The sequence below is a fragment of the Nicotiana tabacum genome, chromosome 6, assembly GCF_000715075.1.
Source record: "Nicotiana tabacum cultivar K326 chromosome 6, ASM71507v2, whole genome shotgun sequence".
Classification (NCBI taxonomy): domain Eukaryota; kingdom Viridiplantae; phylum Streptophyta; class Magnoliopsida; order Solanales; family Solanaceae; genus Nicotiana; species Nicotiana tabacum.
The window spans coordinates 187,155,157-187,180,718 of NC_134085.1; the positions used below are offsets into that span (position 1 = coordinate 187,155,157).

A 25,562-nucleotide genomic window follows, 5' to 3' on the forward strand; every position below is an offset into this window, starting at 1 on the left:
TTACTCACGGACGTTGTTGATTCACACAGAAAGGCTCTCAAGGAGCTTGCTAGTGAGGCAAAGAAGTTGAGGAAAACTCGGGCTTCCAAAGAGTCAATGATGGAGTTACGGATCGAGGTTGAGAGATTGAAGGCGGATCACCTGCCTTTGGATTTGCTACTCCATGACCCAGCACCAGCAGCCCATCCCCAGCCAGAGCAGCCTGAGAGGCCTCCTAAGAGGAAGAGTGTGATCCCCAGTCCGATGATGTAGTCATTCAGTTGGCAGACCCACCGGAGACGTCCTCCAGTCAGCCTCAGGATGCAGCCCAGGAGCCAGTCCATGCCCAGGTCCCAGCAGTAGAGCCATAGATCACAGGGAGCCAGTCTCAGGTTCCTGAGCATAGGGAGGACCCAGGGGCCCAGAGAGAGGACCCCATGCAGACGGACTGCCCATAGGGAGTTCTTTTTCCTCTTTCCTCTATTTTTGTGCTTATTTTGCTTAGTTGGCATTGAGGACAATGCCAGCTTTCATTTGAGGGGGTAGGCTCTATTTGGATTTGGATGACTCTATATATATATGACAGATTTTATGATTTCTTTCTTTCCTTTTATCTTTGGTATGTATATAATTTCAGCATTTCATTATATTTTTCGTACTTTTTACCTTAGGTCTATATATAAAAGTTACGTTTCATTGTATATATTCATCTCCCCTATTGTATATTCGATTAAATCTCCTCTTGTACATATTCATTCTACTTTCCGCATTTTTCCTTTTCTTAGCTTCTTATTTTATATTCGTAGCTTCTTATTTTGATTTTTGCAATAAGTCTTTGGTTTTCTTAATGTCATGGTTCTTTCCAAAGGTGGAATATGTATGAACCGGGTGGCTCTTCCCGATGATGGATGACATAAAAACCTTCTTAAGGGTTTGAGACTGTTTTTTTTTCTTTTTTGCTTTTCAGTGGTAAGGGTGCCTCAAGCAAAGCTTCACTTGGACCTAACACATTTGTCTTTGATCCTATGGTCAAAAATAAATCGTGGTGTATAGGATGGTGAAAGTTGTGACCTTCAGACTCTTGTGTTGGCCGATAATTATCAAGTGGTTTTTTGGGACCATTGTGTGCTCAAATCTTATCTAAGGTTATTGTGGACCCCCGACTCTGTGTCTTTAGCGGTCCCATAGCTTGTGTGGTGAGAAATTGCATTACAAGCCCAAGTATCGAGCCATTGATCTTGAACTTGCCTTTTTCTCTTCAAGAACCATGATACAAGCCTTTACCCATTCTAAAGATACCCTCTCTTGGCACCCGATCTTTCTTTAGCACATGGCAAAAGTATAAGTTTGGGGGAGATACGAGGATTGCAACAAAGTGGTAAAAAGGTACAAAATGAAGAAAAGAAAAGGCAATAAAAAATAAAGAAAAACAAAAGGACAAAAAGAATGTTCAATGTAGAAATGAATAAAGGGATTCAATAAAAGCAAAGAATGAAAGGTGTGGAAAGTTGAAAAAGGAGAAAATATTTGAAATGAAAAAAAAAAGTGACAGTGTGTCTCTCTAACCCCTTAGAAAGAAGTAAAATGACTTAAAAAGGCATGTGAATGTGCGCCAAAATTAAGCAAAAGAAGTGCTAAAGAGAAGATGGAACCTACTTAGACAAAACATTTCCTACCCTGAACCAAAAGCCTCCAATATGTCTCCACAAAAGTCCTATATGATCTTGAGTTGAATGAAACTTTCATTAGTGGTGACTTACAAAAGGGGCAAGCATATGATACTTAGAGTCGGACTTGTGACTTTTCCTTAAGAGAGATGAGTGTAGTTCCATTAACCTCGTTTTGAGTGCCACTATCCTAAAGGTAAGGGTATGCTTAGGCAAAGTTGAGGATGTGTGAGTTTGGGTTCCACAATGACCAAAGTAATAGAAAGAGTTTCTTTGATGTGTTGAGTCAAATCTTGATGCTCTTGTGTCGCACTAAATCCATGGTGTTTAAAAAAAGTGAATGTTGTTAATGATTCATTAAAATTGAGGGCAATTATTAGTCCCAATTGATGCTAGATGAGGTCACTTTAGGTCGGCTGAATTTTCTAGGATTGACTCTTAAAGGGTGGGTCTTATTTAGTTTGCTTGAGTACAAGCAAAAGCTTAAGGTTGGTGGAGTTGATAACTAGGGATTATGATGCATTTTACACTCCTTCTTGCTTAAGTTTTGATTAGAAATGTGTACAAAATAGTCTCAAAGACTCACAAGTTGTACTTGATTGCATGTTTGATCAACAAGGTGTCAAAAACCAGCTCAAAAAGGAGTGAAACTTACACAAGTACCAAGACCAAGCTCAGTCAAACAGGGACAATGCGGCCGCACACCATTTTGTACGGTCCGCAAAGATGAAGATCAGAGAGTATGCTTCTCAGTCAGCCAGGCAATGCAGCCGTAAAGGACTTTGTGCGGTCCGCATTGATTCTACTGCGGCCACACTTGATTTCGCGCGGTCCGCAAAGCCAAAGTTCAGAGAGGTGACATTTTGGGGAACCTGGTCAATGCGGTCCGTGGTCTATTTTGTGCGGACCGCAATAGAAGCCACCGCGGCTGCGGTGCATTTTGTGCAGTCCGCGATGGCCAACTTCAGAGAGTAGATTAGTCAAGCTAAGAGCCTTAGTACGGTCGCACTCGATTTTGTGCGGTCTGCACTAGCCCCGCAGAGGTATTTTTGTCCGAAATTTTTAGCCTAGTATAAATAGTTTCTTTTCATTTTTAGGTCATCAGATAGTTTTGGACGTAGAGTTGCGCTCGTGAATTCTTCTCTTTTACCATTTTGAGTAATTTTAGCTTAGTTTCAACATTGAATCTTCAAGTTTTATTTAGTAATTAATTATTATGGGTTTTTCTTCATCTATTTCTTTATTTTCTTCTATAATTATTAGTAGCTAGACCCATTAGCTAGGGTTGTGGTTCAACTCTAGTGTGGGTAATTGATATATCTTGTGTTTTGATGCTTGATTGTCTATGGGTGTTTGATATTTGGACTAATTTAGGGATTTAATATTGAATTAGTGGTTGCAAACACTAGTTTATGCCTAGTAGACTTTGGCTCTTCTAGAGAAAGAGAGCCTAAGTCCATGAAATTGGTCCAACAAGGAATTAGGGCATATTCAAGAGATTGATAGCCCCAATTAAAAGGTTAAACCTAGAGATAGTAATACCCGGCTTGAACCTCAATTGCTTGCACAAATTTGCATACCTAATTGGTCTTGAGAAAGTCAATTCGGGCAAAATCACTCGAACTACCAAGAGGTATAAAGTGAGTAGAATCGTGCAATGGTTATATCATACTCCCCAAATGTGACAATCTAGCCTTGGACTCAAGAATCTGTTAATTGACCACCTAGGAGAAAGTCACTACCCTAGTGCCTTTTATCTATTTGAACAACTTGCAATAGTTTAATCTTAGCTTTACTTAGCCTAATTTAGCATCGTGGTAGTATAAAATTAGAAGTAAAATCAAAACCAACAATATTTAGAAGTGTAATTAGGAACAATTACACAACTCCCATTTAGATAGAAACTCAACTCTAATATTTAGATCCCTGTGGAAATCGATCCCGACCATCTCGGGTAAAAGCTGTTTCGACCTCTCTTGCTACTTCATATTAGTACAGGGTTAGCCTCGATCACCTGCCTCTATCATGACTCATTGATGCTTGTGGACCTTGCTCGGGGGGGCATACTGATGCTGAAGAACCAGCTACAGATCCCGTTGGGTGAGCTATGCTTGCATCGCCTCTCGTCGGACAATCCCTCATAACATGGCCCGAATAATCACAAGTATAACAAACACCCAATCCCATACGACACTGCCCGGTATGCTGCTTACCACATTAAGCACATCATGGAAAGGACGGCCTCATCTGACTTGACTCACCCCTATATTGAGAACTTGAGGCCCTGAAATTCTGACCAGACCCTGTATATGTGGAATGATCTAATCTCTTACCGCCAAACTGAGGGGTGCACTAGCCGATAGCTGGGCTGGATACCTCGAGTACTGTTGCCTCTGACCACCTCGAAACTCACCAGAAGGACCCGAAGACCTCGCTCTCTTATTCTGGGCCCTATCATGCTCATGATCCATCCTCTACTTTTGCTTACAGTCCTCTACACCATGAGCGTATGCCTGAATATGAGAAATATCCTTGTCCGACTGAAGTGAGATCGACATATAATCGTTAAGCAAGTGCGGCTCTAATCCCATCACGAACCGGTGAACCCAATCCTCCATCTTAGATACAATAGTGGGAGCATACCTAGCCAATAAATCAAACTGAATAATCTATTCCTGAACACTCATGTTACCTTGCCGAAGGGCCAAAAACCTATCAACTCTGGCCCGTCTAAGCTCTAGTGGTAGATAATGACGAAGAAAAGCTTCTGTAAACTCTTGCCATACTGCTGGAGGGGCATCCTCACCTCTGGACAATTCCCAAGAATCGTACCAACTAACTGCAACATCTTGGAGCCTATAGGAAGCTAGCTCAACTGACTAAGTCACAATGACCTACATTACCCTTAACGTCTTCTGCATTCTATCAATAAATACCTAAGGGTCCTCGTTTGGATATGCCCTAGTGAATATCGGAGGGTCTAAATTAATGAAGTCACGAACCCTCGCACTGACAGACCTATCTGCATGAACAATACCTACTTCCTGACGCCGAGCCTGTGCGACTACTAATCGGGTTAATAGCTGAATATCATCTCTCATCTCCTAACCCGGTGCTGGCTGAGGAGCTAGACGTACAGGGGCGGGCGCTGAAGTTGGTGTCCCTCAGAAGGAAAGGGCGGGGTATGTGAAGTCTCAGATAGAATCTCACTATGAGACTCTCCCCGAACCCTGGTAACTCGTGTCGTTCGACTAGTAGTCTTGCCAGCCATGAACTTTCCCTTCTAGGCGGTAGTAGTTTTTGGAGGCATCGCTGAACATATAACATTTCGTTAGGAACATAAATTCTTATATTGCATGATCTAAGATAAGAAGAGATGATAACATCCTATATGTCATATAGTCTCCTGTCTATAAGTGTGGTGCACAACACACCCATAAACAAGACTCTACTAGACACGGTCTGTAGACAACCCTAGGACAGAACTGCTCTGATACCACTTTTGTCACGACCCAAACCGATGGGCTGCGACGAGTGTCCGAGTCCTACCTTTTAAACACCCTTAAGCATGCGACTAAGATATAAACATGAATAATATCTGATGATTATGAGAGTATCATACGCGAGGAAAACCTGTCCAAAAGACGTATACATATACGTGCGGATTACAGTGGGCTAGCCGACAAGGCCTCGATAGAAAACTATATACCCAAACTAAAAGCCTGAAAGGCCACATACTATCCAACTGTACATAAATGTCTACAGAGCTCCAATAGAAATACAACTGTATAAAGATGGGACTGAGCCATATATATATATATAAGCATATCGTACCAAAATTAAAAGCAGCTCCGGATCAAGTGGAGTACGCCAACTCTCGCTAATCAAGGATCCTAACAAAGGGGACCGTCAGCTTGACTACTTGTACCTGCGGGCATGAAATGCAGGCCCTGTGACATAGGGAGTCAGTACGAAAAATGTACTGAGTATGTAAGGCATGAAAATCAGTACGTAAAAGACATAGATGAAATATGGAATAAAGAGATCCAACTATAAATCTGTATAACTTTGTAAATTCTGAAACATTTATAATGTCATACACGTGCATATAAATTTCGTGTCATGCATGGGTATAGGTGTACATAACATCATCAAGCAACTGGGGCATCCCATCATATCATCTCGGCCACTGTGGGCAACATCATCAATATATACCAACTGATCAGGTGGTGGTGCGTATATAACGCCGTAACCTTTTTTCCATATCCCATATACATAAATATATATATATATATATATATATATATATATACGCATATATAATGTCATCTGGTCATGAGTCAATGTACATGCATAAATAAATAAAATACATGAAAATATGTTAAAAATCTCAATATTCTTTTCGGATAAGCTTTATCAACTGCGTATTATTTTGAGACCCATGAACAGAAGATATAATAATATGTCACACGGGGAATCAAGAACATAGAGACCCCTAATATTTCTATGAATAGAGTCGTTTATGAAAACTATGCATTTGCTCGTTTCTTCTGTATAACTTGGACCATGCCAAAAAGAAAGAAGGGATGACTTTAACATACCTAGAGTAGGGAAAACTCCGTATAATATTCTTGACGGAGATTGTACCGTACTCTTTTAGAACCGCAAAATTTTACATTGCTACGATTCTAACAAATTCTCGTTGGAATTGAATTTGCTGCAAGAATTTCGTTGGAAATTATGCTGGATGGAGGTTGAATCGTAAGGTTTCATAAAACCAATTCTTGTTTGACAGTATCTTGTATAGAATTGAAGAACTAAATTTTGGTAATGTTAAAAACTAGGCTTTATGAGTGTTACACTTGTAAATGCCTTATAATCCTTAAATGGCCACTAAGCCACTGTGACTAAGAGTCATAGGCCACATTAAGTGGCCTGCTGCCGCATGGGGAGGTGGGGGTGGGTATTATTAAATCTTTATATTAGGTAATGTTCTGTTACTCGATAATTAACCAATTATCCGTATAATTAAGATTTATCTCAAATTACCTAAAAATATTACTTATTTTTAATATATTTTATACATCATATTATCACGGTCATATGTTATCTGGTATAGTACTAGTTCATAGTTATCAGGTATTATCGCTCGACCCGTATTTTATCCCAAATCGGTAACCTTCAACGAAACTCGTTTTCTTTAATTCAACAACAACAACAACAACAACAACAACAATCCAGTAAAATCTCACAAGTGGGGTCTGGGGAGGGTAGTGTGTACGCAGACCTTACCCCTATCCCGAAGGGGTAGAGAAGCTGTTTCCAAAAGACCCTCGGCTCAAGATAATAAAAAGACAAAATGAGAGAATATTAGATTCACCACGGAGATCATAGGGAAAAAGGAACATAAAATGCAGAAGAAAAATGCAAAGCAAAAATGATGGCTAGTAAATCGATCCTGCGTCGAAAATAGAAAATAGTAAGACACGACATTGCCCCTAGCTATCTTAGACAAAACCCCACCGGACTAGGCTTACAAAGGTACAAAGTAACGCAAGACTCAACTACCTCGTTTTCTTTAATTCGTGTACCTTTTATCCTTCATGACACTTACTTCTCACTTGTTATAAATAGAGTAAATACGTTAACCTCAAGATAATCTCATCTCGAGTCTACGTCGATTAACTGAAGACGAAACTTTTAATGTACGAAAACGGGAGAGGTAATATATTTATCATTTTTTTCTTCATAAAATAGTAAATAATATTATTATATAAACCCGTAAATAGATAAATATCCGTGCAATAATATGAAAACAAATCAGTAATAATATAATTAATATTTTGAAATTTTACCTGAATTGTGCACAAATGATGATTTCATATATGCAGTGTTTGTGCACAATTCCATTTGAATACTGTTCGTAACAATTGGCAGCATTTGTGAGAATGCTGAAATCTGCTAGCATAGTTGGATCAAATAGAAATTTTGAAAATAATGGATTTTTAATTGAGAAGATCTTGGTGATGGAGTTAAGGGCAATAATTTTTTTTTTAAAAGGTATGGGTTTTGGGGGTTAGGTATTTTCTAGGAATAAAATTAATAGTATCTCTTGAAATTTAAATGTTAAATTAAATTTGTAGGAATTTTGCTGCTTGGATAATTTTATAGATTTTCATATTGATAGTTACAAAATTACATCCAACTTTCACATAACTTAGCAACAAAAATCATAAATAAATTATAAAAAAAAACTTCAACATCTGTCTAATATAATTAGAAATGCCGCATTTCACAATCATATTCCCAAATTAACCATACTAATTTTAAACTAACTAATTTTATTACATTATTAATTACGTATCTCATCCTAATATTATCAATTGTCTTAAGCAATGTCACACATAACTTATTATTAGGCTGTCACTTGGCATAATATGGATTTTAATAGAAGAAACTGCATAAATAACTTTTTTTGGGTGTAAACGATAGATTACATTAATTAAAAGTTTGCGTACATGTGTTGGTGCTCATGCACCCTAGTACATACAGAGACATTAGTTACGGTATCAGCTAAGTTGGAGTTGTCGTCCCTAATACTAACATGTTGACGACCCCCAGTACTGCAAGCGGTTGGTGCTGCCTTAACAGTAGTCAAAATAGTAGGGTGAAAAGTGTCTGGAGCTATCAAGTTACAAACAAAACATAGTTGGGTATTTTGATAGTTTGTTTCCCGTGCTCATAGGATTGAAACAATGCATTGAGTAGTGGCTCCTAGTTGATCTGCCTACAACTGACTGGACACAAAAAGTGGTAGTTCAACAAAAATTTGTAGAGCAACATCGTATTGAATCCTACTTCCTAACTTTGCAAGTTGATCCGCTATGCCATTTTGTTTCCTGTACGCATGTAGAACTACTGGATCATGTAGCATCCTGAGGAGGTGCTTGCAATCAGAAATCATATTAGTATATCTAATGTTGTTTGTAGCTAATAGTGTTATTACCTCCTGCGCATCAATTTCCACTTCCAGTGGTAATAGTTGTATTTGGACTGCTAGACTTAGTCCTCGTATGAGTGCCTGCAACTCTGTTGTGATACAATGTGAATGTGTGATACAAGCACCTAGGTGGTTTCGAATGACTCCTCTGATGCCATCCGTATCAGTGTTACATGGGGTTGCACCATCCGTATTTAATTTGTAAAAATTTGATTTGGGTGGTATCGATCTAAGGTTTAGACATACCTTATTAGGTTGCGTGGTTTGTGATGCAGCCATGTATGCAAATTCAATAGCTTGATGTAACATAAAATTTGGACTAGTTGTTAGGAATGTGTGGTCGTAGAGATTGCGATTATGGGTAAGCCAGATATTCCATAGACTTAATAGTATAAAAGTGTGAGGGTTCAATTTATGTGGGAAGTGAAGTGCCTTTGAATGTATGAGTGGGTGTAGCCAAAGCTTAGGTGAATCCATTGTTGAAAGGTTATTGATGTAACCCTAGATTCCTTTGGAATCCCAATATTGTTGAGAATTAGGGCATGTTAGAAAAATGTGATTTAGAGTTTCATTGGCAACCGTACAGGTAGAACAATTTGCTATTGTTGATATGCCAATAGAATTGAGGTAATGGCGTGTAGGTAGTCTATTATGTTGGAGGAGCCAAAGTAATGTTTTGATTTTGGTTGGATTGGCAATATCTGGATGAGGAGCTGGACGTACAGGGGCGGGCGCTGAAGTTGGTGCCCCTCAGAACTCCTCTGGAAAGGGCGGGGCATGTGAAGTCTAAGATAGAATCTCACTATGAGACTCTCCCCGAGCCCTGGTAACTCATGGCGGTCGACTAGTAGTCTCGCCAGCCGCGAACTTTCCCTTCTAGGCGGCTGTAGTTTTTGGCGCTGAACATATAATATTTCGTTAGGAACATAAATTCTTATATTGCACGATCTAAAATAAGAAGAGATGATAACATCCTATATGTCCTGTAGTCTCTTGTCTATAAGTGTGGTGCACAACACACTCATAAACAAGACTCTACTAGATACGGTCTATAGACAACCATAGGACAGAACTGCTCTGATACCACTTTTGTCACGACCCAAACCGATGGGTTGCGACGAGTGTCTGAGTCCTACCTTTCGAATACCCTTAAGCATGCGACTAAGATATAAACATGAATAATATCTACTGAATTATGAGAATAATATACGCGAGGAAAACCTGTCCAAAAGACATATACATATACGTGCAGATTACAGCGGGCGAGCCGACAAGGCCGTGATAGACAACTATGTACCCAAACTAAAAGTCGACAAGGCCACATACTATCCAACTGTACATAAATGTCTACAGATCTCCAATAGAAATACAACTGTACAAAGACGGGACTGAGCCATATATATATAAGCATATCGTACCAAAATTAAAAGCAGCTCCGGATCAAGTGGAGCACGCCAACTCTCGCTAATCAAGGGTCCTAACAAAGGGGACCGTCAGCTTGCCTATCTGCACCTGCGGGCATGAAATGCAGGTCACGTGACATAGGGCGTCAGTACGAAAAATGTACTGAGTATGTAAGGCATGAAAATCAGTACGTAAAAGACATAGATGAAATATGGAATAAAGAGATCCAATTGTAAATCTGTATAACTTTGTAAATTCTGATACATTTATAATGTCATGCATGTGCATATAAATGTCGTGTCATGTATGGGTATAGTTGTACATAACATCATCAAGCAATTGAGGGCATCCTATCATATCATCTTGGCCATTGTGGACAACATCATCAGTATATACTAACTGATCAGGTGGTGGTATGTATATAACGTCGTAACCTTTTTCTCATATCCCATATACATAAATATATATATATATATATATATATACGCATATATAATGTCATCTGGTCATGGGTCAATGTACATGCATAAATGAATAAAATATATGAAAATATGTTAAAAATCTCAATATTCTTTTCGGATAAGCTTTATCAACTGCATATTATTTTGAGACCCATGAACAGAAGATATAATAATATGTCACATGGGGAATCAAGAACACAGAGACCCCTAATATTTCTATGAATAGAGTCGTTTATGAAAACTGTGCATTTGCTTGTTTCTTCTGTATAACTTGGATCATGCCAAAAAGAAAGAAGGGATGGCTTTAACATACCTAGAGTAGGAAAAATTCCGTATAATATTTTTGGCGAAGATTGCACCGTACTCTTTTAAAATCGCAAAATTTTACGTTGCTACGATTCTAACAAATTCTCGTTGGAATTGAATTTAGTTGGAAATTATGCTGGATGGTGGTTGAATCGTAAGGTTTCATAAAACCAATTCTTGTTTGACAGTATCTTGTATAGAATTGAAGAATTAAATTTTGGTAATGTTAAAAACTAGGCTTTATGAGTGTTACACTTGTAAATGCCTTATAATCCTTAAATGGCCACTAAGCCACTGTGACTAAGAGTCATAGGCCACATTAAGTGGCATGCTGCCACATGGGGAGGTGGGGGTGGGTATTATTAAATCTTTATCCATTTGTTAGGTGATTAAGTAATGTCTTGTTACCCGATAATTAATCAATTATCCGTATAATTAAGAATTATCTCAAATTACCTAAAAAATTACTTATTTTTAATATACTTTATACATCATATTATCACGGTCATATGCTACCTTGTATGGTACTAGTTTATAGTTATCGGATATTATCGCTCACCCGTATTTTATCCCAAATCGGTAACCTTCAGCGAAACCCGTTTTCTTTAATTCAACACCAACAACAACAACAATCCAGTAAAATCCCACAAGTGGGGTCTGGGGAGGGTAGTGTGTACGCAGACCTTACCCCTACCCCGAAGGGGTAGAGAGGCTGTTTCCGAAAGACCCTCGGCTCAAGATAATAAAAAGACAAAAGGAGAGAATATTAGATTCACCAAGGAGATCATAGGGAAACAACAACAACAACAACAACAACCCAGTGTAATCCCACTAGTGGGGTCTGGGGAGGGTAGTGTGTACGCAGACCTTACTCCTACCCCGAAGGAGTAGAGAGGTTGTTTCCGAAAGACCCTCGGCTCAATAAGACAAAAGGACAAAAGAAAACAATATTAGTAACACCACAGAAACAATATGAAAGAAATATATATATATATATGAAAAATAAGAACAACATGAAATCAATATATATATATATATATATATATATATGAAAAATAAGAACAACATGAAATCAAGAGGAATGATACCAAGCAAAAGCAAAATAGTATCCTTACCAAACTAGTCCCCCAAAGTTATGACATAAGACAATACTCAGCTACCTCCTAGCCTACAACCTTAATACTCAACCTCCACATATTCCTATCAAGAGGAGATCATAGGGAAAAAGGAACATAAAATGCAGAAGAAAAATGCAAAGCAAAAATAATGGCTAGTAAATGGATCCTGCGTCGAAAATAGAAAATAGTAAGACACGACATTGCCCCTAGCTATCTTAGACAAAACCCTACCGGATTAGGCTTACAAAGGTACAAAGTAACGCAAGACTCAACTACCTCGTTTTCTTTAATTCGTGTACCTTTTATCCTTCATGACACTTACTTCTCGCTTGTTATAAATAGAGTAAATATGTTAACCTCAAGATAATCTCATCCCGAGTCTACGTCGATTAACTGAAGACGAAACTTTTAATGTACGAAAACGGGAGATGTAACATATTTATCATTTTTTTCTTCATGAAATAGTAAATAATATTATTATATAAACCCGTAAACTGATAAATATTCGTGCAATAATATGAAAACAAATAAGTAATAATATAATTAATAGATTAAAAATTTACCTGAATTGTGCACAAATGTTGATTTGATATATGCAGTATTTGTACACAATTCCATTTGAATATTGTTCGTAACAATTGGCAGCATTTCTGAGAATGCTGAAATCTGCTGGCATAGTTGGATCAAATAGAAATTTTGAGAATAATGGATTTTTAATTGAGAAGATCTTGGTGATGGATTTAAGGGCAATAATTTATTTTTTAAAAGAAGGTTTTGGGGTTAGGTATTTTCTAGGAACAAAGTTAATAGTATCTCTTGAAATTTAAATGTTAAATTAAATTTGTAGGAATTTTGCTGCTTGGATAATTTTATAGATTTTCATATTGATAGTTACAAAAGTACATCCAACTTTCACATAACTTAGCAACAAAAATCATAAATAAATTATAAAAAAAAGCTTCAACATCTGTCTAATATAATTAGAAATGCCGCATTTCACAATCATATTCCCAAATTAACCATACTAATTTTAAACTAACTAATTTTATTACATTATTAATTACGTATCTCATCCTAATATTATCAATTGTCTTAAGCAATGTCACATAACTTATTATTAGGTTGTCACTTGGCATAATATGGATCTTAAAAGAAGAAACTGCATAAATAATTTTTTTTGGGTGTAAACGATAGATTACATTAATTAAAAGTTTGCGTACATGTGTTGGTGCTCATGCACCCTAGTACATACAGAGACATTAGTCACGGTATCAGCTAAGTTAGAGTTGTCGTCCCTAATACTAACATGTTGACGACCCCCAGTACTGCAAGTGGTTGGTGCTGCCTTAACAGTAGTCAAAATAGTAGGGTGAAAAGTGTCTGGAGCTATCAAGTTACAAACAAAACATAGTCGGGTATTCTGATAGTTTGGTTCCCGTGCTCATAGGATTGAAACAATGCATTGAGTAGTGGCTCCTAGTTGATCTGCCTGCAACTGACTGGACACAAAAAGTGGCGGTTCAACAAATATTTGTAGAGCAGCATCGCATTGCATCCTACTGCCTAACTTTGCAAGTTGATCTGCTATGCCATTTTGTTCCCTGTACGCATGTAGAACTATTGGATCATGTAGCATCCTGAGGAAGTGCTTGCAATCAGAAATCATATTAGTATATCTAATGTTGTCTGTAGCTAATAGTATTATTACCTCCTGCGCATCAATTTCCACTTCTAGTGGCAATAGTTGCATTTGTACTGCTAGATTTAGTCCTCGTATGAGTGCATGCAACTCTGCTGTGATACAATGTAAATGTGTGACTGGGCCAGCAAAACCCACAATACAAGCACCTAGGTGGTTTCGAATGACTCCTCTGATGTCATCTGTATCAGTGTTACATAGGGTTGCACCATCCGTATTTAATTTGTAAAAATTTGGTTTGGGTGGTATCGATCTAAGGTTTAGACATACCTTATTAGGTTGTGTGGTTTGTGATGCAGCCATGTATGCAAATTCAATAGCTTGATGTAACATAAAATTTGGACTAGTTGTTAGGGATGTATGGTCGTAGAGATTGTGATTATGGGTAAGCCAGATATTCCATAGACTTAATAGTATAAAAGTGTGAGGGTTCAATTTATGTGGGAAGTGAAGTGCCTTTGAATGTATGAGTGGGTGTAGCCAAAGCTTAGGTGAATCCATTGTTGAAAGGTTATTGATGTAACCCTAGATTCCTTTGGAATCCCAATATTGTTGAGAATTAGGGCATGTTAGAAAAATGTGATTTAGAGTTTCATTGGCAACCGTACAGGTAGAACAATTTGCTATTGTTGATATGCCAATAGAATTGAGGTAATGGCGTGTAGGTAGTCTATTATGTTGGAGGAGCCAAAGGAATGTTTTGATTTTTGGTTGGATTGGCAATATCCAAATCCATCTAAAAAGGTTGTGCGTAGGAGTGATGTGAGAGTCGTTATTAGCTAGGGCTTTATACATAGGTTGGATAGTAAACTGTCTGTTGTTAGTAAGGGCCCAAATAGTTGGTCTGATTGGTGTGTGTTTATCGAAAGGTAGTGCTTGTTGATAGTATTTTTTAAGTTTGGAGGAATATCAAAAGGTATATTGGCCCAATTCCATCCATGTGAGGTTAGGATAGTAGAAAGTTTAAAGGTTTGATGAAACTGTGACAGAGGTCCTTGGATTAGAGAGCACAAAAGCGTCCCTGATTTAATCCAGGAGTCTGGCCATAAGTTAATCTTGTGCCATGTTTCAATTCTCTACTGGAGACCAAGTTGACAATGTTCCACCCTTTGAGAATATTTCGCCAAGTTGGCGAGTGATTAGTGATGGATGTTACGGGGGTATTTACGTAATAAAGTCTTAGCCCAAAGATAATGAGGGGTTTAAAAAATCCTTCAAGTCAAGCTAGCAAGCAAAGCGTTATTCTTAGTTCTAAGTGTTTGAACAATCCTCCCCTATCCATGGCGGTTGTAATTTGCTTTATTGTAAGAGATGTAATTTTTTTCTTGTAGCAATTGTACCCCAAAGGAAGTTGGTTGGTACTGTTCCATTTTATTAATGATACTTGTTGGAATATGGATGTGTTGCATAACATGGTTGGGGGAGCGTATTCAGGATTGATTTGACGAGAGTAGTTCTCCCTGCCATGGTCATAAATTTTGTTTTCCGTCCAGCTAACTGATTTTTATAGAAATTGAAAGTCACTCATTTTGGGACGGGAATGAAATATAGGGAAGTCTAAATATTTACGAAAAGAGTTCCCTGCCGTGATTGGGAATGATTGAAGAACAAAGTTCTTATTATTTTGGGAGCAATTTTTTTAGAAAAAGATCATGGATTTTTGGAAATTTATTTTTTGCCCGGAATTCTTAGTAAAGTGGTCGATTACATCTATGATCGCATGATAACTTTTGGTAATGATCTTAAAAAGCAGAATTATGTCATCTGCAAAGAATAGATGTGCAAGTTCGGGGCCAGTTTTTGAAAGACGAATAGGTTGCCAGTTGAGATAGTCCACTGATATAGTAATACTATGCGAGAACATTTCCATATACATTATGAAGAGGTAAGATGACAAAGGATCCCCCTGACGAATGCCTCATGAAGGGTTAAAACAGGAATTGCGGGTTCCATTTATTAGAATGGAAGTAGAAGTAGTAGTAATACAGGACATGATTAAATACAAACTTAACTAATTCCTGAATCCAAGGACGATTTATTCATTAAAAAGAATAAGCATAGCAAATCGTAACTTTATGAACAACATAATATTAAAAGAGGATGATAAATGGAACTAAGAAAGAGGTTCTTTTTTATCAGGTTGAGAAATATATAATATAACCTTCTCTTGACCTTGGTCTTGCCCAAAGTTCTTGAAAATAGCCTTCCCCTTTCAATTGCTATTCTTCCAAGTTCTTTAATCTAACTGAGGACTTACATATAGTCCTATCACAAAAAGATAACTGCACATAAAATTAAGTTCACTTTAGTTTAGTTCTTCGTGGATCCAAATACCTATTTTAACAACATTAGCGAGCACTCCTTATTGATGAAGTTAGAGTTCCTACAACATATTTAGTGTCGATGGTTTAGTTCCTACAATATATTTAGTGTCAATGGTTTGTTGAGGCTGCTATTCCTAAATCACATATCAAAAATAACAAACTCTTGCAGAAGACACTGCTACATTCTCCGGTGCTTATACACCAAACGGTGATGCATCAGTCAAATGTGAACCTGTCCAGTTATTTGTGCTCTTTGGAGCCAGTTGTTTATGTAACCGATAGGTTGCCAGTTGACATAGTTGTGGGGTTGAACTTTCGGGTGATCTATTATTTTATATAAAATGTATCAGTATTTTTATAAAAAAAAAATTATCTACATAATATGGAATAAGCAATGATACATAATTTAATTTTTGAAAATTTAAATTAAAAAAAAAACAATCATTACTTGACGTAACTAACTTTGTCCTAAAATTGTCAAGTGATTTTTTATTATGATGTCACTTGGCTTACTATGGTGTCTTTGTCTCTCCTTTTATTACACATAGAAGATAGATAGACATAGATATATAAATAGATATTGATATAGATATAGACTATCATATTAGGAATAAACTACTCCCAAATTCAAATTAAAAGTTTTTTTATTTTTTATTTTAAATAATTTTAAAACTCCAACTTAAAACTACTCCTCCATTTGAATTGGTAGTTTTTTTTTATTATTATATATTTTCATTTTTATAGATAATCATAAAATATCTATATTTATTAATTCAAAATTTAAAATTCAAAAAAAAAATTAGTTAGAAAGGTAGTTTATTTTGTCTTAACAATGCCACTTAGCTTTTTCTGGTTATGCCACTTGTCTTAATATGGTGTTTTTGCCTCTACTTTTATTATATATAGATTTTTGTGTTCCAGTTTTCTTCATTCTTCATCCATGAAAATTAATTAAATTTTAATTAATGTTTACATTTTAGAGTTTTCGTCCAACCTAGGAATCTATACATAAACTACTTATAGGGAATTGAAGTTAAGATGCTATTGACCCGGATACAATCTATCTGATTAAAAAAAACAAATAACTTTATTTTTATTCAATTTTGAGCATTACCTCTGTAGGTAAAGAAATTAATGAATTAACTAGTGATGCCAACGTCATCATTGAATTATTTTTTCCATAACCGTGGAATACTGTTCCGGATTCTAATATATATTGAGTGAAATTGTTAATACAACGGATTTGAACTAAAGCTACTACGGGTTCAGGCGAATCCGTAACGGCTGTTGTGGCTTTTCTTTTTTATCATAAACTAAACAACGGAAGAACAAAGAACTTGCATCTTTGATATTGCTACAACATGCTCAATTTACATAGCCACTTGCTGGCATAACAACACCAAAAATTTGGATAAACGTCATTTGTTAAACTGTTTTTCTATAAATACATGCTAAACACTATTCTCATACACAGACCTTAAGCCCATAAAAAATGGATGGACCGAGTTATGTAATAATGAGATTATACCCCATAGCCGTATATAGATTTATACTAAAAACCAAAGTGCGGGTGAACATTGTCATCTCTTAACATTTGCTCTTGAACTTCCTTTGAGCTTTAAGGTCCACCACAATCACAGATATATTGTCTTTGCTACCTTTTTGAAGAGCCATCGTCGAGAGATACTCTGCTGCTGCTTGTGCAGCAGGATCAACTCCTTGGCCCCTTTCCGGCAGAGGATTAGTCCCATTCTTTTTGTGCCATAGCAGAATTCGTCGTCTAGCTACTTCACAAGCTTCCTCATTTGACATGACATCCCACAACCCGTCACTAGCTAAAACTAGGCATTCGTCTTCTCTGGCTCGTGGTACAAACATAATTTCTGGTTCGGGTATAATCCATGGTTTCAAGTATCTGTCACCTGAGGATAAAAAAAGGGGTATACACGAATAAAAAATTGACTACCAAAATGATGAATATGCATTGTGATTATCAGACATCGCATAAGGTGGCAACCATTTCCACAAACAAATCAAGTTTTGTTTGGTAGAAATTGTGACGATAATCAGGATTCAAGAGCATAATTTGACTCAACAGGATGATATGGAAGAGACTGCAGAACGACATGACACCTTGACATATACTCAATATAAAAATCAAGTCAAACATTTACTCTTAATGACGACACAAATCAAGTTAGACATACTTTCGAGATTGCAGAGGTAGGGCCATAGAAGGATAAATGTCTTTGCTCATTCCCAAATTGTATTCCTAGATTTTATTGATCACGGGAGTACTTACTGATGGCAATCAGAGAAATGCCTGTTTATACTGTTATATACGTTTCTATGAGATGTTCCCAAAAATTTCCTTATGTTATCCTGTCCACTAGAAGTGAGAATTTGGAAAGGCAAAAACAACTACTACTACGCCTCAATCCCAAGCTAAGTTGGGGTCGGCGATATGAATCCTCACTATCCATGAGGCTCTACTTAGATCCAACCCGATATTTAAAAAATTTAAGTTCTCTAGACTAGTTTTCCCTACGTTTTCTACTGGCATAATAATCTCTGACAAGAAGACACCTAGGCAACATTGAACCTAAAATAACATAACAAAGCGCAGAAAACATCTTCTGTAACAGCAGCTGTCTTCTAACTTGGGCAATAATAGCTGAATCTCAGCTTTAGCATGCATAATCTGATGTACATTCCCTAAAAATCCCACAAATTCTCTTTTTTATGGATACTACCATGAAATTTCTACCAAGTCACATTTCACCATACTACATTTACCAATGTTTTTTGCAGTAAATCTCATTTTTATCTTCAGTTCCTTATTTCTTTGTGTTTTTTTTCTTTTATTGATTGTTTCCCAGAGAATTCAATTTGTCTAGTTCCTGAAAAGTGTTAGTTAGACCTACAAATGCTTAGACTCAATGCATACTTAGCTTAAAAAAATGGGGCACAATGGACGAGAAAGATCCATATAGGTAATTGGAGTAGTTGGGAATAGGTTTTAGACTTTGCATTGCACAACCCTCGCCGCGAAATTTTCTACAACTTTCCGACACGTTTGCCTACTTCGGCACCATAAAACCTTAAATTCCTTGACGAAATTTTACGGGGCCTTACAATTTATTTTGGTAATGATGATGATATGAGTGGAGCTCAATGACGGAATGACGATTCATATCGCAGACCCCAACTTGTTTGGGACTGAGGCATATTTGTTGCTGCTGAAAAGTTTTAGTTCAAGTTTGACGGAACTAATAATCAGCGATGCTACATCTCAATCTCTTTACAGATCAAATAGTAAGCATTTCTCTGTAACTAGAACTCAAAGCCATGCAGAACAGCTTAAATAGAGGATTAAATGTAGAGAGTATCTCCAACAAAAACCAGATGAAGAGCTCAGTCGGCATATATAATGACCTAAGGTCAGGAGCCAATGTAGTTTATTAATTCAAATGCAAACTAGTCATCATTTGTCATAGTTATAGACTAACAGGACCATGTGTGATCACTAAGGAGCATTTTGGATTATGGTGAAGCAAATAGAATTCTCCAAATTTAACGGACTGTCAAGACGAGAAGGTAGCCGTCTGATGGAAGCCAAAGAAAACAGGTATCAAACAAATCCATTGCACAGCACAGCATCAGTAGATAATACTCAATATATGCAAGCTGAAAGTTTTAGTAGACCAACCAATAGATCTTGACATTGCAAGGACGCCAAAAACACGATGTCCATTCCACTGAATGACCTTGCCACCAGATGCTTCAATTCTAGCATACTCATCTTCTCTGCTTGGCTGGTAAAAGAATACAAGGTAAAAGAGTGAGATGGTAATGGATCAACCACATTCTTTCCTGCCAGAATAAGACAAGCGTGTATGTGAAAAAAAAGAAAAAGAAAAGGGAGAAGAAGGAGACAAAAGGTAATGCTAAATGTGTGATTTACTTTATGATCAATTGACAGTGCCATTGCTTCTTTGCCACGATAAAGGACTGCTCTTGAATCCCCACAATTAGAAACTACAATATGAGATGAACATATCACCGCTACAACCGCAGTGGACCCCACAGTTTCCGGGGCAATAGGTTCAGAGGCGCAGCTAGTGGTATCTATGTTGTCTTCACCGGGATCACTGTTCACTTTCCCCCCAACTTCATCGTCAACCTTGAGAAAGCAACTAGTAAAGACCTTCTCCCACTGCACCTGACGTGTGTCCTTTGCACTCCCGTCCACCATATCATCTTTGAAAAGTTTTAACTCCTCAACTAATGCTAAATGAATGCGTTTGCAGCAATAATCCGCAACCTGCATGACAAAACAGCAGTCAGTTATATTAAACTTAGTTCTCATTAAGTCGACTTGATGAGGATTTAAACTGATGGTAGAACACATAACCAGGTAGTTCGACCTGGAGAACTAGGTTAAATTGACACATTTTGATCTTACTGAAATACTACACAGCTGAAATTATGGGATGGAGAAATGGTTGGTGCACTGTGTACAAGATACTTGTAAGGTCCGAAATAAATGATGTATGGAAAATTTGATTTATCTAAAGGAGTATTTAATTGGCTAATCAATCAATATAAACACATAAAAGAAACACTATACCTGAGATCCTCCATGACCATCATATACACCATAAAAATGAGATGTCAGGTGACTCAGACGTTGACTTAGTCCGTCAATCACACGATCACCAATAAACATTTTGATAGGTATTTTCATGAAATTAGGAACAACCATAAGAGCATCCTCCATCTCTGGTCTCTTTCCACAGATAGATACAGAGCCCCAGAGTGGCACGCATTCCAATTCAAACACACTCTTGACACTTTCTTTGACAGGTTCATTCTCACTAGGCAACGGAAGAGCCACTACGGATGCCTTTAGCGTAGGGCCAGTAGTAATTTCATCATCTGGGATAGCAGCAACGGCGGACAGATTACTGATCTTTCTCTCAAAACTCCTTTCCTCCAAACTTATGACTTTGGCAAGTATTTGACCATTGTCAATACCCTCGATTTCAACAGCAATTGGCAAACTCAACTCCGAGCTAGCGCCCAGTGGCAACAACTCCTCCCCATTAATTACACAAGGATCCTCTCCAACAGATAAAATCTCGTCTTCTTCATTTCCCTGAATGATGCTATCGCTAACAATCAGGCCATTTTCAGCTCCCAATACAGTCTGCAATGGACCACAAAAGGGAACTCTACCCACCTCAGCTTTCATACCGTTGCTATTTCCATCCCAACTGGTATTGGGCTCAACATGCAACAAAGATGGATGATCTGAAAGTAAGCTAGCTGTGTCAGTCACTAATTTGAGCCTTGTGATTTCCATATTGTTCGAAATTGCAGGGTTATCACAGATAGAGGTGCTTAAGCTGAGTGTAACAGCAACAGCTGGAGACAACTCCTCCATTCTTTCTAGAGGAAAATAATATGCAAAAGCTACCAATGAATCTCCCCAAACTAGCGAGTCAACCACATTAGCCCATGAAAGCCCCTTCCGCGGTTCCACCAACAGATTTGCACCAAGCTTTATGTTTCGCAGAGTAGGACTGCTTTAAAGGAAAATTCACAAGCGCGATAAAATAGCTAATTAAAAGCACAAGAAGACGAGCTACGAATCCACAAAAATGGTAAAAGACAGCTAAACTAAAAGCAAAAAAAGATGAGCTAGGAATCCACAAAAATGGGGAAAGACAGCTAAATTAAAAGCACAAGTAGATGAGGTAGGAATCCAAAAAAGGGGGGAAAGACAGCTAATTTACAAGTGCAAGGAGATGAGCTAGGAATCCACAAAAATGGGGAAAGACAGCTAAATTTAAAGCAAAAGGAGATGAGCTAGGAATCCACAAAAATGGGGAAAGACAGCTAAATTTAAAGCTCAAGGAGATGAGCTAGGAATCCACAAAATGGGGAAAGATAAAACTGAATGGGCAAGAAGATCTCAGTCAACAGTACTCTACAAGAAATAAAGGGTACACTAAAAAAGACCAAATAATAAGTGGAACAAGCTCCAGATTAGTGAGACAAACAAGGGTATGAGGGAGATCTGCAGCTGTAAACAGATCCAAACTTCTTGTAAACTAGAATTATGCAATTCCCTTTAGGAGAAAAAATCAAGAACAAGAAGAGCAAATCCTATCTCCACCACCACCAACCCTTAAATACACAACAACATGGGGAAAACGACAAAATCAAAGCCTTATCCACAAATTCAAGAAAGGAAAGCAAAAGAATCATGGAAAAAGAACCTAGGAGAGGTAAAAAAACAGACACCTAAACAAGAATCACAAGAAAACCCTAAAAAGATACAACCTTTTTTGCCACATGTAACTTGGGTTTCATGGATCTGAGGTAACTCATGTCCACCTCTCAAAATATGAGTCATTTACTAAATAAATTCTCTTCTCCCTCCAACCCAACCGAAAAAAAAAAGAATCTTTTTACAACAGATTCTAAGGAGCAGTACAAATTATCCAAGTTGCCTAATATAACATAAAAAAGCTGCCAAATTTACTAAAACTTCAGCTCAAAACAGAGGAAAGTCATGCTTACCAACAAGAATCCTTTTATCAAACAGCTTGCAGGCTCTTAACTATGGCCAGTAAAGAAATGCCTCATTCTCAAGATTTTTATTTTTTAGAAGATGCACATGAGAGAGAAATTGAACAAAGGGATTCAAGAAAAGATGTTTACCACTTGGTGTACTCCAAAAGAGGACACGTGTAGATACAATTATCTAACTCCAATCAATGCACCAGACAGACAATGCTTATGAATTGTTTTGTACATTTTTTACATAAAAAATCAAAAGGGAGTTCATGGACTTTCCATGAGAACACCACGTGTCCTTTCTTGGCAGGTCAGCCATTACCTAAATTATGTCTCCATTATTTTCTTTGTCAATTATCATGTGTTCCATTCTTTTCAAAGGGTTTACTACTTATGTACGTCTGTTGCTACCTTTGCATATTGCATCTCCTTTTTATTGTTGAAATTAGGTATTTGGGGTTATATGTTGTTTTCAACTAATGTATCTAACTATTAAATTTGACATTAAATTCACTCCCTCTTTCTCTTTTCTTTTTTATCAAAAACAAGGTTTATTGGTTTTTCCTCTTTTTGTGCAAATTTATGTCAACTATGTTCTTAAATCATTTACATGAAAGTGCATCAAAAAAATGTTTGTCTAAATACATTGAAAGGCAATGGTTGAACTTGAAATGTGTGCTTCTTCTTTGCTTGTTTCTTTTATTATTATTTTTTTTATAAGTGGTTGAACTTGGAAGGTTTCAGACTAAAAGGGATCTTTACACAAATAGCCGTTCATATTTATTATTTACTTTTCTAGCTATATACATAATTATACACACTGATTATACATAATTATACGCATATAATACATAAATTATGCATATATTGCACCTTCACCAACTATTTTTAGTTTAAACATTTGGATAAGTGGCTATTTGGGTTATTCTTCAAACTAAAATGTCCTAAATCAAGTCTCCTTTTATGATTCCTTGTGCATCTAAAAATGCATTGATGTGTCCTACTCATACCAATTTTTAGACTTTCTCAAAAATGATGCTTGAGAAGTTGATTTAGTCAAGCATTATTAGTTAGGAGTAATATATTTTCCAAGACATTAGAAGTTAAATTTAATTATATGGAGCCCTTTTTTTTATCCATTAATAATACTTCAGAATGGATATAAGAGTACAAAGAGAGTCTCATAATTTGCATAGAAGTACTATAACCAATTATTATTGAAATATATTTTTTGGGTTTTGTTTTGTTTCATACTGTTCCACAACAAATAATTCAAGATACGTCCAACCACAGACAAATCTAAAGCAGAACAAAAGTAAAACCAAGAAAAATATAAATAAACAAAAAGGGAGGAGAAAATGACAAGTAAGCACCATAACGTTACAAGAGTGGTGAAGTCAAGATATATACGTAATAGACTTTTCTTTTCTCTACGTTCTGAGATTTTTCTTTTTTTTTAAAAAAAAAAAAAAAAGAGAGAGAGAAGGCTAACGTATAAGAATTGAATTGATGGCTCAATAAGATTGGTGAAGGAAACCAGATCAACTTTAGAACTAAAGAAAAATAACAAAAACGTTATAAATATAACACGTCAAACATTACAATCAAAGAGCAGAAAGAATTGAATTATATAAAGTAATAATGGCTATTTTTGACAATCCAATGAAAATGGGACAAGGGAGCAATGAGTAGGTTTTACTTTGCTTGGCTTAATAAAGAAAGGTTTTGGATTAAAGATGGTAGGTCAATAACCAAGTTTGGTGGCTATGTCACACAGGGGTAGCATTTTGCCTTTACTTCTGCTTTCACCATTTGTCCATTTTTATAGAAGAGGATCACCGCACCATTTGTGTAGTATTTTGTATCTTGATCAAATAACTTTTAATATTTGATTTCTTCAAATGATGAAAATATATAGTAGTACTCTCCCCGTTTTAATTTATGTGTTACATTTTTATTTTTTGTCAGTCCCAAAAAAATAATATATTTTTATATTTAATAACAATTGAACTTTAAAATACCTATTTTACCTTAATGAGATAATTTATAGACACAAAAATATCTATGACTCATTTCATATTACAAGTTTTTAAAAGTTTTCTTTTTATTAAACTTCGTATACAATCAAACACAATATTTTTCGCTAAAAAGGACAAAGTGATTTCCATTACTCGTGGAAGAGTGAAATTTTCTCGTATAAATATGTGTATTCATACTTCACGTCATTTATCTCTATCGACATTTATTTCGTATAATATAATGAATTATAGATTGTTTAGAACTAAAACGTAGTTGTCATTGTCATTATTGAGTAATAAAAAGTATTACTACTATTTTTATCCTTTTTTTTGGTAATTAAAATATTTGTATTAATCACCAGTGAAATCATTACAAAACAAGCATAGTTATACACACCTAGCTACTCTGAGTAAAATAGTACAATCTATCTCTCATGTCCTATTGGTTCTTCTATCCAGCCGTCTAATTCTATACATGTAAAGCTAGGCTATGGATTGCATATTTAAAAGATCAACTTCTGTAGCAGGTTCCTCATATCACTCGTGCCTCTAATATTACATACACATGCTACTCTCTAGCTATGCTCTCTTGATCTCTAATTTCTCTTTTGAAAATTCTGTTGTTTCTTTCCTTCCATATTGCATGTATGAACTCTGCATGTCATTCTGATAATCTTTGTTGTAGTTGTTCTCCCTTTAGCTTTCTGCATTATCCATGTAAAGAGAGCAGTCCATGTCTGTCCTATTGAACTTTTACTATTTTTATCCTTAATAGTACTATTACGTGATAAGTCACGTTATTTATATTTAATCAAATTCTGGAGAAAAAAAAAACAATAATGATAAATACATCTTAATCTCAAACAAGTTGAGATCAATTGTATGAATACTCAATAACCATGTTTCTCCATTTAAATGCTCAAGCCAAAAATATACAAAATAAAAGAAAGAATAAATATTAAAAGATCTCTATATTTTCTGGAAAAAAGAAAGAATCAGAA

The 25,562-nt window shown here is 36.5% G+C and overlaps 1 protein-coding gene across 4 annotated transcripts; it reads right to left on the reverse strand.

Moving 5' to 3' along the window:
• Positions 1-17,284: 17,284 nt before the first annotated feature.
• LOC107772321 (protein phosphatase 2C 16) lies at positions 17,285-22,777 on the reverse strand. 4 transcript variants are annotated; one of them, XM_016591817.2, is made up of 5 exons: positions 22,688-22,777; positions 20,589-21,543; positions 19,923-20,282; positions 19,668-19,773; positions 17,285-17,880 (listed from the first exon to the last, which is right to left on the reverse strand). In XM_016591817.2, the coding sequence occupies exons 2-5, from the start codon at positions 21,402-21,404 to the stop codon at positions 17,546-17,548; spliced, it is 1,617 nt and encodes a 538-aa protein (XP_016447303.2). In that variant the 5' UTR covers positions 21,405-21,543; positions 22,688-22,777; the 3' UTR covers positions 17,285-17,545. The 4 variants fall into 4 exon arrangements, with proteins under 4 accessions (XP_016447303.2, XP_016447301.2, XP_016447305.2 ...); XM_016591815.2 differs by having other exon boundaries at positions 22,547-22,766; XM_016591819.2 differs by having other exon boundaries at positions 20,589-21,271; positions 22,547-22,738.
• Positions 22,778-25,562: the final 2,785 nt, after the last annotated feature.

Excerpts from the sequence above, each read along its gene's own strand:
- LOC107772321 (XM_016591817.2), bottom strand. The coding sequence starts at position 21,404 with ATGGAGGAGTTGTCTCCAGCTGTTGCTGTTACACTCAGCTTAAGCACC. Across the intron at positions 20,283-20,588 it reads ATGGTCATGGAGGATCTCAG|GTTGCGGATTATTGCTGCAA; the intron begins GTATAGTGTTTC and ends TTTGTCATGCAG. Across the intron at positions 19,774-19,922 it reads CACTGTCAATTGATCATAAA|CCAAGCAGAGAAGATGAGTA; the intron begins GTAAATCACACA and ends TTCTTTTACCAG.